Below are 13,751 nucleotides of genomic sequence, written 5' to 3'. Positions count from 1 at the left end.
TGAAAGACCACCTCATGACAGCGTAAATACCTTTTAGAGATTTTTGAGAGGTTTTTCGAGGTTTATGTGTACCAGTTTTATATTATTTTTATTGTTTTTTTCATCCCTGAAGAGGCTCGTGTGATGTGTTTTTCTTCCTTCTTGCTCTCCAGCGGATGTATGGCAAGTACTTGAGGTCGGAAAGCTTCCGCAAGGCGCTGGTCTACCAGAAGAAGTACCTGCTGCTGCTGCTGGGCGGCTTCCAAGAGTGTGAGGAGGCCACGCTGTCGCTCCTCTCCAGGATGGGCGGAGCTCCGTCGCCGGCCAGCACCGAGTCCTTCGGCCAGCGCCGCCGGGGACTGATGCGCTTCCGCTCGGCAGTCCGGGTCTCCATCGCCCTCTCCAGGTCGGGGCGACTCGTTGGACGCAGCTATAATTGGTCAAATTCTTAGGTTATTTTGCGTTGGGTTTTTTTTTTACGTTGGCTTTTCCGTTCAGGATGCGATTCCTGGTCAAGAGGTGGCACAAAGCGACGGGACTGAGCACCACGACCTCCTGCATCATCGGCAAGAACGGAACGGGACAGGCGCTAGGTAACTGGAGCACGTTGCCCTTTTATTGTCTGGCCGCTTCGTTCTCAGCCGTGTTATCTGTGAGAGGCATCGGTCGATTTCTCTTATTTGTGGAATCGGCTCCCACTGGATGTCAAAGAAGCCCCACCACAGTTTTTTAAATCTCGTCTTAAAACTGACCTTTTTACTCAGTATTTCGGTCCGGTCTAGTTTGTCTTCTCATTGCCCTTTTTGTGTTTTTATTTAAAATTTTTAACTGTTTATGTTTTCTTGCACTTGAAGTGTTTCAATTGTGTTTGATCTTTTCTGTAAGGTGTGTTGGGACCATGTTTCACGGTGATTTTGCACTTTAAATGAACCGATTGATTGATTGATAACTGGCCACTTTTCAGGGACAGAGGCGAGAGACTCGCCTTATCTCCACCCAGGAAGTGTGGAGGTGTACAGAGAGAGAGGAGGCGCAGGCTCCGGGAACAGGGGGCGGAGTGGGCGGGAATCACCCAGATCGGCCGTCTCCTCCTCACACCACAGGTCACAGAAACAACTGAGACTGCCGCGTCTGGTTTGCTGAGATGTGGTGTGAAATATTTCTCACATTTCGTGTTTCTTATTTTTTTTTTTTCAGGTTCCACGGGGCCGGAGACCACGGGGCACTCACCTGCTCCCACCTGCAGAGCTACGACCCCGACCGGGCGCTCACCGACTACATCTCCAGACTGGAGGCGCTGCAGAGGAGGCTGGGGAGCGTGACATCAGGTATCGCACGCAGCGGCAACGTGTCCCGTCATTCCCTGTTCACTTAATGCGCTAGAAGACGACAATCTACAGTCGCGCAGACACGATGGTTTAGCGCCAGTGCCATTAAAAGTATTGACAAAGCACTCATTATTATTTTACTTATTATATTATACTTAGCTATTATTATATCATTATTACTGTTATTAATATAATAATAGTTTTTCATCAAGTGTAACATTCCTGAAAAAATATATTGTTTGACCTTTACATTACACTGCAGTGGATTGAGGTTTATATGAATGAATGAATGAATTTTCAGCTTCACACGTCTGTCGTCTCTCTGCAGGTGCTTCATCATATGCCCAATTGCACTTTGGCTTGAGAAGATAGACGCCGTCGAGTAAACTTTGGCTTGAAGAAACTGAGTTGCCTTTTTCTCGTGCTGAGCGCTCTGCTGTTTTCTATCGGTGTGCTTGTGGACTCACACTCTCCATATGGACCAAAACACATTTGTTTTCTTTTGTTTTTTTAAACTTCTACGACACAATGTATTGAGGCTTCCTGTCAGCCGGCACTTGAAAAACAGCGATGTTTGTAATTTAATCTGCCTCTCTGTTGTGGATGATCTGCAATCATGTATATTTTGTCAAATGCTAATTTAAGACCTTTGTGATTAATTTATGTTTGTGCTGTGTGGGTGGAGCGTTGCGTTGCATTGAGAATGTTTGGGTTCACCGTTTGAGGAGGCTGCTGCTGGATATTCTAGACTACACTGTGTTTTGTTTAAGGCCAGACCGACTACAGAGGACAATTTGTAGAGAACGTATTTTTGTAAAGTGTAGGAGCTTTGAATTTTCTGGATATTTTGGCAAATGAAATAAAAGGACTACATTACTTGAAAGAACTCGTTTATTCCTCACTCACCCACAGGAAACATGATTAGGACTTGATGAAGAGAACTTCAGAGATGATGTTCAGAAAGTAAGTAATCCTTAGACAAATTTTCTTGAATACAAGTATTTCTTTTTGATTTAAAAAATTCATAAGAAAAAAAAAACAAGAATTGTTTTAACGTGTGGAATGTTAAAATAACAAGAGCAGACGATGTGGATGTCCAAATAAAGGTGATGCCGTGAGCAGTTACTGAATAAATATCTTTCTTTCTTGTAGATGAGACGAGTATCCTCCAATATAAAGTGACATCATCAGTTTTTGCTGTAGTGAGAAAGAAATTAATAGGAATGCTAAAGAAGCACTGTTTACTAGCCATTTAATCATTTTCTTTTTTTTTTTTTTATAATAATTCACATTGTGAACATCAGTATCTATGTTCCAGTAGGAGACATATTCAGTGGGATTAATCTATGGAAACACATTCTGCAGAACAGGAGGGCTTGAGGGCAGCGCAGTGGGACGTCTCGGCAGAGCAAAGTGCATTCATCTAACTGTTCCTCAAGTCTCGTCCCGCGCACTCTGAGCTTTTCTTCCTCTTCTTTCTTCTTCTTCTTCTTCTCCAACGATCTTGAGTCGTGCTTCCCTCCAGTGGCTGGGCGGCCTCACGGCAGCCTCTTCTTATATCTGATGATGGGCTTGTGAGGCGTGTGGATCATTGTGGTGTAGTTGATGGTGGGGAAGTAGCCGTCGGCCAGGTCAAACTCGTAGAGCCGCAGCATAGTCGACCAGATGGTTTTGATCTGCACGTAGGCAAAGTTCTCGCCAATGCAGCGGTGGCGGCCTGAGGAGCAATAATTGCAATAATATAAAATCAATAATCGCTGCATTTCCATTAGTTTGTCGCAAAATAGCAGCGATATTTCTAAAATTTCGACAAAGTACAGTCGTGATTTGCAGGCGTTTCAGTTGAATGGTGTGAAGCACATAAACTGTAATTGTCCTAAAATCTTGTACCACAAGAATTATGAGAATTTTTGCGGGACATAAGTCACATAAAATCTTGTCCCGCAAGATTTACGAGAATTATGTCTGTGTTTCCATGACACTTTTACAATATACCTCTATATTGATACATCTGGAAAAACCACCTCATGAGAGCGTCAAAACCTTTTAGCGATTTTTGAGAGTTTTTTTGAAGTTTAGGTGTTTCCATTACCAGTTTTTTATTGCGATATTTAGATTTTGCGCAATTTTAGGGGGAATGGTAATGCAGCTAATGACGTCTTCACTGTCATAGTCACAAAGCAGCGGGTTTAGCAGAAAGCTAAATGCAGCGTTAGCGAGGGCTAACCACGCTGTTTTGAGTTGTAATCGGCGCCTCGAAAATATTTTTTTTTTAAATCCTCCTACCGGCTCCGAAGGGCACGTAGGCAAACTTCTCCCCGGCGGCGGGGTTCTCCTCGAGGTAGCGATCAGGCTTGAACTCCATCCTCTCATCCCAGGTGTCGTACAGGCGGTGGTTGACGGTCGGGGAGACGCAGACCTGGTGGCCGACGGGGATGGTGAATCCCGCCGCGGTCTGCGTGGAGCGGGAGAGGAGAGACGAGCAATTCCTCGTCAGGTGAATCGACGCTGGTGACACATAATGTCTACAGAGACGGTTCGGCCCTCTGCTCGTGTGTTCGCAGCCTCAGTTTGCTTTTACCTGAGGAGAGCGCGCCATCCTCATCATGGTCATGATGGGCGGACGGAGACGCAGGGTCTCCTTCAGGCAGCGCTCCAGCAGGCCGAGGTCCTTCAGCTGCACGGAGAGCCACAACCATCAACAAACAACTCTTACAAATGACATGTGCACAACATCTACAGGGATCCAGTGGAATAGAAAAATACTTCTTTTGTTTCTTTAGCAATGAGAAGCCGGCAGAAACCAAACCTATTACACAGCAGCACTTAGATTGGTTTAGGGCGAACCTGGTCCAAGTCGAGCGGAGGCAGGCGGTCCCCGCACACGGCCTTCTGCTCGGCGTAGCAGCAATCCTGCAGGGCTTTGTCGCGGGCCAGGAAGAAGCCCATCCAGGCGCTGGTGGTGGAGGAGGTGTGCTGGCCGGCCAGGAGGAGGCCGATCAGCATCCCGGCGATCTCATCGTCGTTGAGCGCTCGGCCGTCTCTGGGGGAATTTAAAAAAAGATAAAAATAAAATGGTTCAAAGGCTTGTAATTAAATACTTGAGCAATGTAGTGTAGTTCTAATGTGATGGATTCAAATAAGACACTTAAGACCGACCGAGGCTGATTTATGTTGACTGAAACCGAGAACCATATGTATTTGGTTTTTGGTGAAATGCAAGGCGCCGAATCTTACTTGTAGGTGGCGTCGATGAGGGTCTGCAGCATGTCGTCCACCTTCTCCCCCGACTGCCTGCGCTTCCGGATCCCCTTGAAGAAGATGTTCTTGATCTCTATGTGAGCTCTGTCCCTTTTCCTACCAGGGCAGAGTGCCTGTTAGTAAATCTTTCATTGCCATTATGCGAGCGCAGCAACATTTTGAGGGGTCTCTCGGCTTTCACGCAGAAAGAGAAAATTAGAGAAACACATGCAATAGAAATGTAACACGTGAATAAAATTAAATAAATAGCATTATCTTTTACATTGTATATTTTCAATATACAATGTAAAAGATATAAACACCTCTACATCTGGAGAAATTAAATCCACCACTTTGAGGAGATTCTTGGGCTACGTTCAGACTGCAAGTGAATCTGATTCAAATCAGATTCCTTCTCAAATCCAAATTTTCAGGGCTGACTGTCCACACTGTTTTTAGCAAGCGTCCAAATGGGATCTGGCTCTGTTCAGACTGGGCCACATTATTGATCCATTTGACAGGTTGCTGTAGCAACGACGTCGGAGCGGAGGCGTCGTCCAGTGTAGCGGGCAGTGCGTGACGTCATATAATTGCGACAGCGGCACTTGTTGCGAGATTGCGTAATGTGACGTCACGGACGGTCAAAACCGATAGGTGTTTTTGGAGCTGTTCAGACTGAAACGCATCTGTCCAAATGTCATTTGAAACCCCCTCCCGAAGGTGGTTTCAATCCGTTTAGCAAAACTCAGATTTCATGCGATTTGTGACTGTTCAGACTACAATAGAGCCATCCGCTTTCAATGTGGATGGGCTGAAAATCAGATTTTGGCTGGCAGTCTGAACGCAGCTTTAAATGACCCCCCACCACCACCTTGTCTGAAGCTCCTCCAGCAGTCCCACCTGAAGCTGGGCAGGGGCAGCCAGCCCGGCAGCAGCCAGGCAGCGTGGCTGAATCCTCCGTCCAGGTCGGCGTACAGCTGGGCCACGCGCTCGTCCAGCATGCTGCGGATCTCCTTCCCGTGAAGGCAGCTGCTGGCCGTGAGGATGATGAGCTCAGACAGAGCCTCAAACAGGTCTGAAACGGGCACAAAGGTCAAAGTTCATAAGGAACCCTGCAGTACAAGTACACTGCCAGCGAGGCATCGGCCTGGATGGAGTCTTACTTCTCTCCCCGCTGTCACCCCATCTCTTAAAGTACTCGATGGTCTCGGCCTCGATGATGTTCACATGTTCCCTAAAGCGTGCAATGTTCAGTCCAGTCTTGAACATCTTTTTCTGCTCCAAAAAGATCTTTTTTTGGGGGGGGGGGAATCAAAGAGGAAGTGTGGGTGATATTTCTGTTGTGGACGTTCTCTGACGAAGGTGACGCGAGGGGAACTCACAGGGTTCGGGACGTCATAAGCGACTCCTTTTCCAAACACCGGAGTGGTGAGCCTGGAGTACACGTCCTCTGCATTCAGGTCGTCGTTCTTGCTGTTGAACATGAGCGCAGCTGCGTCACTGCCCAGGAGGTAGGTGAAGGTACTGCCAGCCATGGTGAAACTGAACACTGGCCCGTACTGAGGGGGACACAGGGGGTTAAAGGCAGAGAGAAATAAATATTTAGAAAGGTTGCAGGTGCATTATAGTGTAAGAGCACTTTTTACTTTTTTATTTAACATTGAATATGGCTTAAATATAAATTTCTAACATGCATAAAGCAATATTCTCATCACAGTACAAACAGAATTATGAGACGTTACTTTGATAATAAGATGTTCAGGAGGGGCAAGTTGAGACAATTTAGACGGTCCAACTTACCTTTTTATAAGCATTTTCAAGAAACTCAATGGGACTTTTTCCAAATGCAATTGCATGACCCAGGAACGGGACGCTGGAGGGGATGTAAGGCGGGTATTTCTGCAAACAAGGCAACCAATGAGCGCATAATCATTAATCCTCACAGAGCAAATACAAGTATGTATTTCGAACCGCGGCTTGATCGTTTTGTTTTGTTTTCTTTCCTCCTTTCAATTCACTCACCGCGTCTTTGTCACAGGACTGGCCGAGCCGCTGCTTGGACACATATCCCAGGATGAGAGTGATGAGGGAAGCGGCCAGAACCACGGAGGTCAAGTTTTCGTTCACTTTGTCCACAGTGTCGACGAGCAGTCGGCTGCTCAGTTCATACAGATGCATGGACATTTTCCCCCACGACGTCCCAGGAAGCTGAATTACCACCGATGGAATCAATTACTACCGTGGCTCCGACTCAGGTCTGATGTTCACTGCACGGGAGCGCTACGTGATATCTCTCCGCTCCTTTCCACCTGTCAACCCGTCCGGAGAGAAGTCCTGCCCCCGCCTGACCAAGCCACGCTTCCCATTGGCTGCTCTTCGCGTGTCTGTCAAGCACCCGCTGCTGTGATTGGCTGCCGGTCCCTGAACCGATGTCTTGCTATATGATGTCACTCCCAGCAGAGTGACTTTTAGCGAGTGCGATCGATTCCCTGGTCTGGCGAAGTTGGTTTGATGTTGGTTGGACGGCCACAACCCCAGCAGTGAATTGTAGGGGGAGTGATATTTTCAGGCAATAAAACGGGAAATAAAACATACATTGCCAGTATTTTTCTGTTGACCTGCCCAGATAACCTTGACGAAATTTCTTTACGGTTTAAAACACAGTTCGTTGGTAAACTGTGTAAATAAATCCTTATGGTACAAACTTTCTACTAGCATAATTTTTTTAAATTTATTTTTAATTAAATTTTTTTTAATACGAATAATGCTAAAACAACAAATGTTGACTCGGGAAACGTATAAATTAACATAATTTTTCCATTTCAACATCGATCGAATTCAAACTACAATTCACAAGATTCAAACACCAGTTTATTAAAATAACGCTTCAAATATACATATTTACAATCAATCAAAGCACATGCTTCGTTATAAACACAACGCAGCTCAGTTCTTTTGTGGAGGCTGACTTTGCTCTTTTTTCCAGAGTTATTAAAATCAGCTAGGGAGGGGAAAGAAAGAAACGAAAAAACAGAACAGTGATGTTTGGAGGCAGTGATTTCTTGACCAGGTTTTCACCCATAGGCGTACTTGTCAGTCGTGCTTTTATCATTTGGAGTCATCTGCCCACTTAACTTCATCAGAAGCTTCACAATGAGCCCAGCCTGAGGGAAAGCATTGAGGCAGAACATCTTATGTGACTACAAAAAGCACCTAGAAAATAACAGATATTTTATTTAGAAAAAACATTAAAACAAAACAAAGTTGTTACCTGTTTTGTATGAACAATGAAGTTCATTTTTTTGTCCCCACTGTGTACCTGGAAATACTGGTCAGCGTGTCCAAGTTGCCACATAAATGTGCCATACTCTAAACTGATGAGAAGGACCTGCAGGTAAATGACAAGAAGAAGAAGAAGAAGAAGAAGAAGAAGAAGAAGAAGCCTTTATTAATACCACAATATTTTATATTATAATTCAACTTCATCTAATGAAACATTTGGTTTTAAGTCTTTGAAGGTTGGATTTGCACTGCAGTCTCAGTGAACGAATACAGATCCCACATCATTAAATGAACGATATGGGGCTCAGTAGCTGTCAGCAGTCGCCACATGAAACCAAAGCTCAGGAAGCTGATACCTTGGTCTCCATGTTCATGAGGTGGAGCCCCTTGGTGTTCACCCCAACGTAGACGCGGATGACCTTGTGGTTGCTGGCACTGGCCTTGGTGTAGACCTGGCCGGTGAAGAAGGCCGCTCCATATGTGGGAATGTCCCAGCAGTTCTGCAGAAAGAGCCGCTGCAAGTGGTGCATCTCTTTGCTCACGCCCTCGCTGGTGCTCAAGGCCTGTCCGAGAGGTAGAGGAGAGAAGCCTGTCAATCACACCGGCTGTGGGATTTCATTTTAAGACTGACTTATTAAAACAAGTGCATACTTTGTATTCGTGCAGAATCCTGTTGGTCCAGTGGTATGCTTTGCTTTTCACTTTGGATATCGGCACGATTGATTTCAGATTTTCCTCACTGCAATTCATTTAGAAATTGTTGACTTGGCATAAACCAAAACACTTATTTGAACAGAAATCGGGCTGACTCATGAATCTAAGCAAGTGCTTTACTTCAGGAAGCCTTGCTTGTGCTTCTTGCTCTCGTAGTTGCCATAGATGATCTGGAGGAGGAGGCTGGCCAGTGTGATCAGTTTGCTGTCTGCAGCCGGGAAGAAACCTTTCAGGAGGCAGTGACGGGCCTCGTCGAAGAGAATGAGGATGGCCAAAGGATCCTCCACCTTTAGACATAAACAGCAAGTCAAGATCTGATTCCCGATGTCTTGGTAAACTGATGGGACTCAGCAAAGTTTCAACAGAGAGCTAATGACCTTTTTCTCAATCTCTAGAGGCAGCCGGACATCCCTGCGGAGGAACAACTGAGGCATTTCCCTTTGAGGGTCCAACACCGTCAAGTCGGTGACTATCTCTGTCCAGATCCGCAGGTGCTGCAGGGGCTTGTGGTAAGGCTTCAGCTGCAGGTCTGACAAAAACAGGACAGATATACAGCTTCCCAAGGTGCGTATTAAATCTGGAAGCATCCCCTAAGTGTGTTTTCAGTGAACTCACTGAGGTTCTCGGAGCAGATCCAGATGGTGAAGTACTGCTGCGTGTCCTGTGAGAGGCGCATGCCCTCCATGATCTGTTGCACTGTTGTGTTGTTGCCGTGCTTCAGCTCCACAGAGCGATAGGAGCCGTCCATGCGGTAGATGCGCACTTTCTCGTACTGTCGAATGAACCCACAATCAAGACTGAGCACGGCAGATAAAGTGTGTGCACTAACTGTGGAATATGACAGGTTATTCTTGAGAAATAGCACCACCTAGTGGCAAAGACACATAACTGCAGCTGGTTAAAAAAAAAAGTTCTTTTTTTTAAAGGTCAGGACCAGGTCCGACTCACCGGTTTGCTGTTGGCCTGCTGCAGAAGTTTTACGGTTTCCTCCCACTCATTTTGTTTGTTCTCCTCACACACCTGCAGAGGGGATCTCTTCTGTTGGTCCTCGATGTGCTGTGGAGAGAAGTGGAAAAACCTTCAGATTTGTAATGCGTTTACAGTGCACACACAAAGTTGCTCAAAGGCATTGAGCCGTTGGTTTTTACTCCCAAAGTCGCAACGTATATGCAGTTGTCATGAACTGCATGTTTTCCTACCCTGTCGATTTCAGGCTGCTGCAGCAGGAGCTGCACAATTTCTGCGTGTCCTCCTCTGGCTGCAAAGTGAAGAGGGGAGCTGAGTTGCCCGTTGAGCAGGTTTGGATTGCAGTTACCTTTCTCCAGTAACACCTTTGTGGCCTCCACTTTGCCATGCCTGAATGGGACAAAGCAACGCCCCAACGAGGAATGAACAAGACGAAACTCGATCCCACCCTCCTGGTTTGCTGAGATGAGCATCCGACTCACCAGCAGGCGTAGTGAATAGGAGCCCAGTGGTCGCTGTCCAGCTGCTTGACAGAGAAACCGCTGTCCAGAAGCTTGGTGAGCAGCTCAGTGTCTCCTTCACAGGCACTACGATGGAGAGGGAAGTCTTCCACCCACTGGCGCTCCCTGCAGGGCAATTTTTAGAATTACTTTTGTCTCTTAGAGTTATTTGTTGTCTTTAGATAATCAAAGAAGAATCATTAAAAAGCTGCACATTTAATGTCTAAACTTGTCACTCGACTAATAACTATGCTGACTGATTGACAGGGTGGGCTTTGTTGCATGGACATTTTAAATGCAATAAACACTGGCTGTTGTTGCACAAATAGTGCTAATGTCTGTAAGTGAAGATGCTAAATACTGGTCTATGCATACTTTTACAGAATAATGCCTTACTTGTCTTCTGTTACACAGTTAGAACTGTGTTGCCACTTTTCCCTTTTGGGTATCTGGATCTTGGAATAGTCGGGCGCTCCGAGGCCAAAGTACGGATTGATGATCACTTTGTCCACCTGAGGCACAGGGAGGAACGACAGACGCAACTACAACTACAACTCTATGGGAAAATGGTCAGTATCACCTATGAATATCTCATCTGACTTACTCGGTTTGTGTACTGAAGGTCAGAGCCGTACAGCGGGTTGAGGATGCACATGTCCGCCTTCTCCAGTGACATCATCTTGGTCTTGATCTCCAGCGCGGTGTAGCCCATGTGAAGACCCTCATCGCTCAGTTTGCCTTCGCTGCCGTACGCGGGGTTGCTGACGTTGGTCTTCACCCGCTCAACGGGCGCCGGTCTGAACAAGGCCTGGACGGCATGAGGCACGGCGTGCTGCTCGGCTAACCATCTGCAGGAGTCAAAGAGATAAAGTCTGTGTTTTCCACCATTAAAAAAGGTCTCAACACGGACGGAGGTCTCTTAAAAGTAGTCCTCACTTGTCTAAAGCCAGAAGCATCTTGGACGTGATGGGGCAGAAGTGAACGCTGGTCTCGCTGCACACCCTCATGATGTCCTGGAAGCAGTAGAAGCTCGGACCCCCAGCGATGTGGACGGGCTTGCTGTTGTCTGTTTAGAATTATTAGATAACACATGGTTGCCGCAGCTTGGACAATTTTGTTTTTTTATTTGTCCCTTTTCTTGATGCTCACCTTTAACACTGACTGGCACAACAAAAAGTGAGACCTCCTTTCTTTCATTGTCTCCATCCAGAGGGAATTCTTTCATATGCACCACACGCTTTCCTGAGGAAGAGAAAAGTTTGTTCAGCAGGAGGTTGAGAGACACTTATGATGTCAGAATGACTACACAGCCTAATACTCACCTATGAAGCCTTGGGCATTGGTTACAGGTCTCACTGTGGCGTCGACATAATCCAGGATGGATTTGGACTTGTCTCCTCCTGCTTGGATCTTTGTAGCCAGGAGAACTTTCTTCCTTTTCTTTTCCTTGCCCTCTATAGGGACCTCAAACAGCAGGATCTTGAGTGGCAACCAAAGGGGATGCAATGTTAAAACAAATCAAACTTTCAACAAATCAAACTTTCTGTCGTCTGCGTCGTCGGTGCGTTCACCTCGTAGGCCTTGGCTCTGTACTCCTTGGAGCTCAGGCTGACTTGACTCTTTGGGCGGATGACGGCAACAAAGACATCCTCGAGGCTGTCCTCATTGCCCATGCTGATGACCAAAACTCAGTCCTGACACAGCATTCTAAACAGTGGCCAAATGCTGTGGAGAGGCATGCCTGAAACAGACAAAGAAATTGAAATTGAAATTGGATGTCACCACATTTTTTACTGTATAAAAATAAGCATGAAGAATGTGTTTATATTATAGGGTTTATGGGCAAGAAAAATCACAAGTAATAGCAGTAAGTGACTGATTACTTGTACTTAAAAATTGCCAGACCACTTTAGGGTTTCAATTAACTAAACTGTACCAGTACAACTTGTCAACATCGGCAACGGTGCAAAACAACAGTGACGCCTATCATTGATAGACTGTGAAGATGACTTCCGTCTGTCTGCAGCTTAACAACTTGAATGGGACTTGAGTCAATTCATCTAAAAGAATATTTCATTCCGCAAGTGCAGCGGGGAAAAGTGAGTTATTTAAATATAACATGGAACGGAAGGGTTAAAAAATAAAAAAATACAAAAAGGCGATATAACTGGGAAGAATTGAGACGATATTAAACCTTAATACGACTACACAGCAACTTGTTGAGTTCAGAGTGGGGTCCCCGCCCCGGAAACCAAACACTCTGGTCATATTCCACCATTAATTTTAACACAGGCTATCATTCACGCTGTAATTAGCTGCTATCCATTGCTGCTGAGCCTCACCAGTACTAATAGAACAAATGTCCAAGTATTGGGGTGGGGAAGTAGGGTTGAATTATCAGCAGCCGTAGCCGCCGGGATGCTACACTCAGCACCGCTTTTCGAAACTTACCGAAAGCGACGTGACTTCCTCTCAAACGGACCGAACCAGCTATTTTTTTTATTTTTATTTTTTTCTGACTGGGTTTGATAGTGTTCGATTTAAAAAAAAGTATCCTTGTACGAGAAGGCGTTCCAGATATACGCTCGGAGCGTGCAGGCGAGTTTTGAGCGTTAGCAGGCCCGTAATTTTGGGCAGGTCTGTGAAGGCAAAACAAGAGGAGTCGCGTTACGTTCGAGTGCAGCTGCTGCGGTCGGAAATGGAGAGCTCTAGTGGCAAGGGGGAGTCGGTGCACCGTTGCGAACAGGCCGGAAGGTGAACCCATAGCTCCATCATTGTAACTAGTGAGGGGTTGGCAGCCGATTCCCCACTCCTCTCCAAAATCTTTCTTTACAAAATAGCCATAAACGTTAATTAGAGAGTAGATACATAAAGTATACAAAGAAAAGTTGTGCAAAATAAACAAGATGATCAAGAACAAACATATTGGCAACAAGACAGGAAGACATTGTGTCAAACATTTTTGAGATTTTATTTGGTTTATTTTGTTTGAATTAATATTGAATAACAAACCTTGTGATATAGGTACCGTCTAAAACGTATCGTGGTGGACACTGCCCTTCAAAACAGAACCTTGATGGTTTCGTGGGTGTGTCCACCACTTGGTTTTTTGTGCGTAGGTGTCAACTTCTGAATGCTGTTGCGCTCAACGGCAAGAGAGAGCATGAACATTTGTTGTGCAACCCAACCTGCTACACCTGTCCTCTGTAGAAGATGGTAACATTATAGTTCTCTGGAAGAGATTTGTTTTTTGTTTTATGAATTGCCGTTGAGGGTAAGCCTTGTTCTTGGCAGGTCTTAAAGATTTCTGTGGTAAATGATTATTTGGAGTGAATGAACAGGTGTGATTGCGGGACAGTGCCTTTGTAGAATGTGTGGGAGATTGCCATTGGCAAAATAGTGCCTGGAAATCTTCATTCCCATGTCCTGGGACTACATTTTGATTGGATTATGCCCTTTTGGACTTTGTCACCCTGCATTTCAAGAAATCAGTGCGAGGATCTTTTTGTTCAACAAAAGCACTTGGTCAATCTGTTTTATGACATTGTGTTCAAATTTATAGGCCTGGGTTTTAATTACATGTTTCATTATGGGAGCACATCACACCAGTTTTAAAATCGCTCATTGGCTCCCCGTGTGCTTCAGGATCGATTTTAAAGTACTTTTACTTGTTGGGAGCTGTCTTTGGTCTACCCATGGGGGTGCTACCCTGTGGATGGCTCCGGTGCGGTTGGCCGAGGGG

At 45.6% G+C, this 13,751-nt stretch overlaps 3 protein-coding genes across 4 annotated transcripts in view; 1 reads left to right on the top strand and 2 right to left on the bottom strand.

Moving 5' to 3' along the window:
* akap9 (A kinase (PRKA) anchor protein 9) overlaps positions 1-2,193 on the top strand; it is a 51,517-nt gene extending 49,324 nt beyond the window's left edge. For both annotated transcript variants that reach the window (XM_076012189.1, XM_076012188.1), the window contains 5 exons: positions 153-385; positions 478-572; positions 944-1,082; positions 1,177-1,307; positions 1,636-2,193. In XM_076012189.1, the coding sequence (XP_075868304.1) occupies positions 153-385; positions 478-572; positions 944-1,082; positions 1,177-1,307; positions 1,636-1,679 (642 nt within the window). In that variant the 3' untranslated portion in view covers positions 1,680-2,193. The remainder of the gene's footprint in view (positions 1-152; positions 386-477; positions 573-943; positions 1,083-1,176; positions 1,308-1,635) is intronic.
* cyp51 (cytochrome P450, family 51) lies at positions 2,181-6,731 on the bottom strand. Its single transcript, XM_076012204.1, has 10 exons — positions 6,570-6,731; positions 6,348-6,446; positions 5,930-6,106; positions 5,711-5,837; positions 5,448-5,622; positions 4,545-4,664; positions 4,155-4,350; positions 3,889-3,984; positions 3,594-3,762; positions 2,181-3,024 (listed from the first exon to the last, which is right to left on the bottom strand). The coding sequence occupies exons 1-10, from the start codon at positions 6,729-6,731 to the stop codon at positions 2,846-2,848; spliced, it is 1,500 nt and encodes a 499-aa protein (XP_075868319.1). The 3' UTR covers positions 2,181-2,845.
* A 665-nt stretch (positions 6,732-7,396) lies between these two features.
* Positions 7,397-12,707, bottom strand: krit1 (KRIT1 ankyrin repeat containing). Its single transcript, XM_076012192.1, has 17 exons — positions 12,461-12,707; positions 11,581-11,750; positions 11,332-11,488; positions 11,159-11,251; positions 10,946-11,075; positions 10,614-10,857; positions 10,406-10,521; positions 9,992-10,135; positions 9,743-9,899; positions 9,492-9,599; positions 9,159-9,315; positions 8,921-9,072; positions 8,664-8,830; positions 8,481-8,568; positions 8,186-8,392; positions 7,819-7,935; positions 7,397-7,711 (listed from the first exon to the last, which is right to left on the bottom strand). Exons 2-17 carry the CDS (start codon positions 11,680-11,682, stop codon positions 7,622-7,624), a joined length of 2,229 nt encoding a protein of 742 aa, XP_075868307.1. The 5' UTR covers positions 11,683-11,750; positions 12,461-12,707; the 3' UTR covers positions 7,397-7,621.
* Positions 12,708-13,751: the final 1,044 nt, after the last annotated feature.

This window comes from Nelusetta ayraudi, unplaced genomic scaffold, assembly GCF_046127955.1.
Source record: "Nelusetta ayraudi isolate G7.1 ecotype Tasmania unplaced genomic scaffold, CSIRO-AGI_Nayr_v1 ptg000135l, whole genome shotgun sequence".
Classification (NCBI taxonomy): domain Eukaryota; kingdom Metazoa; phylum Chordata; class Actinopteri; order Tetraodontiformes; family Monacanthidae; genus Nelusetta; species Nelusetta ayraudi.
The sequence above is the reverse complement of the archived record's forward strand: the minus strand, read 5'-3'. Positions and strand labels throughout refer to the sequence as shown.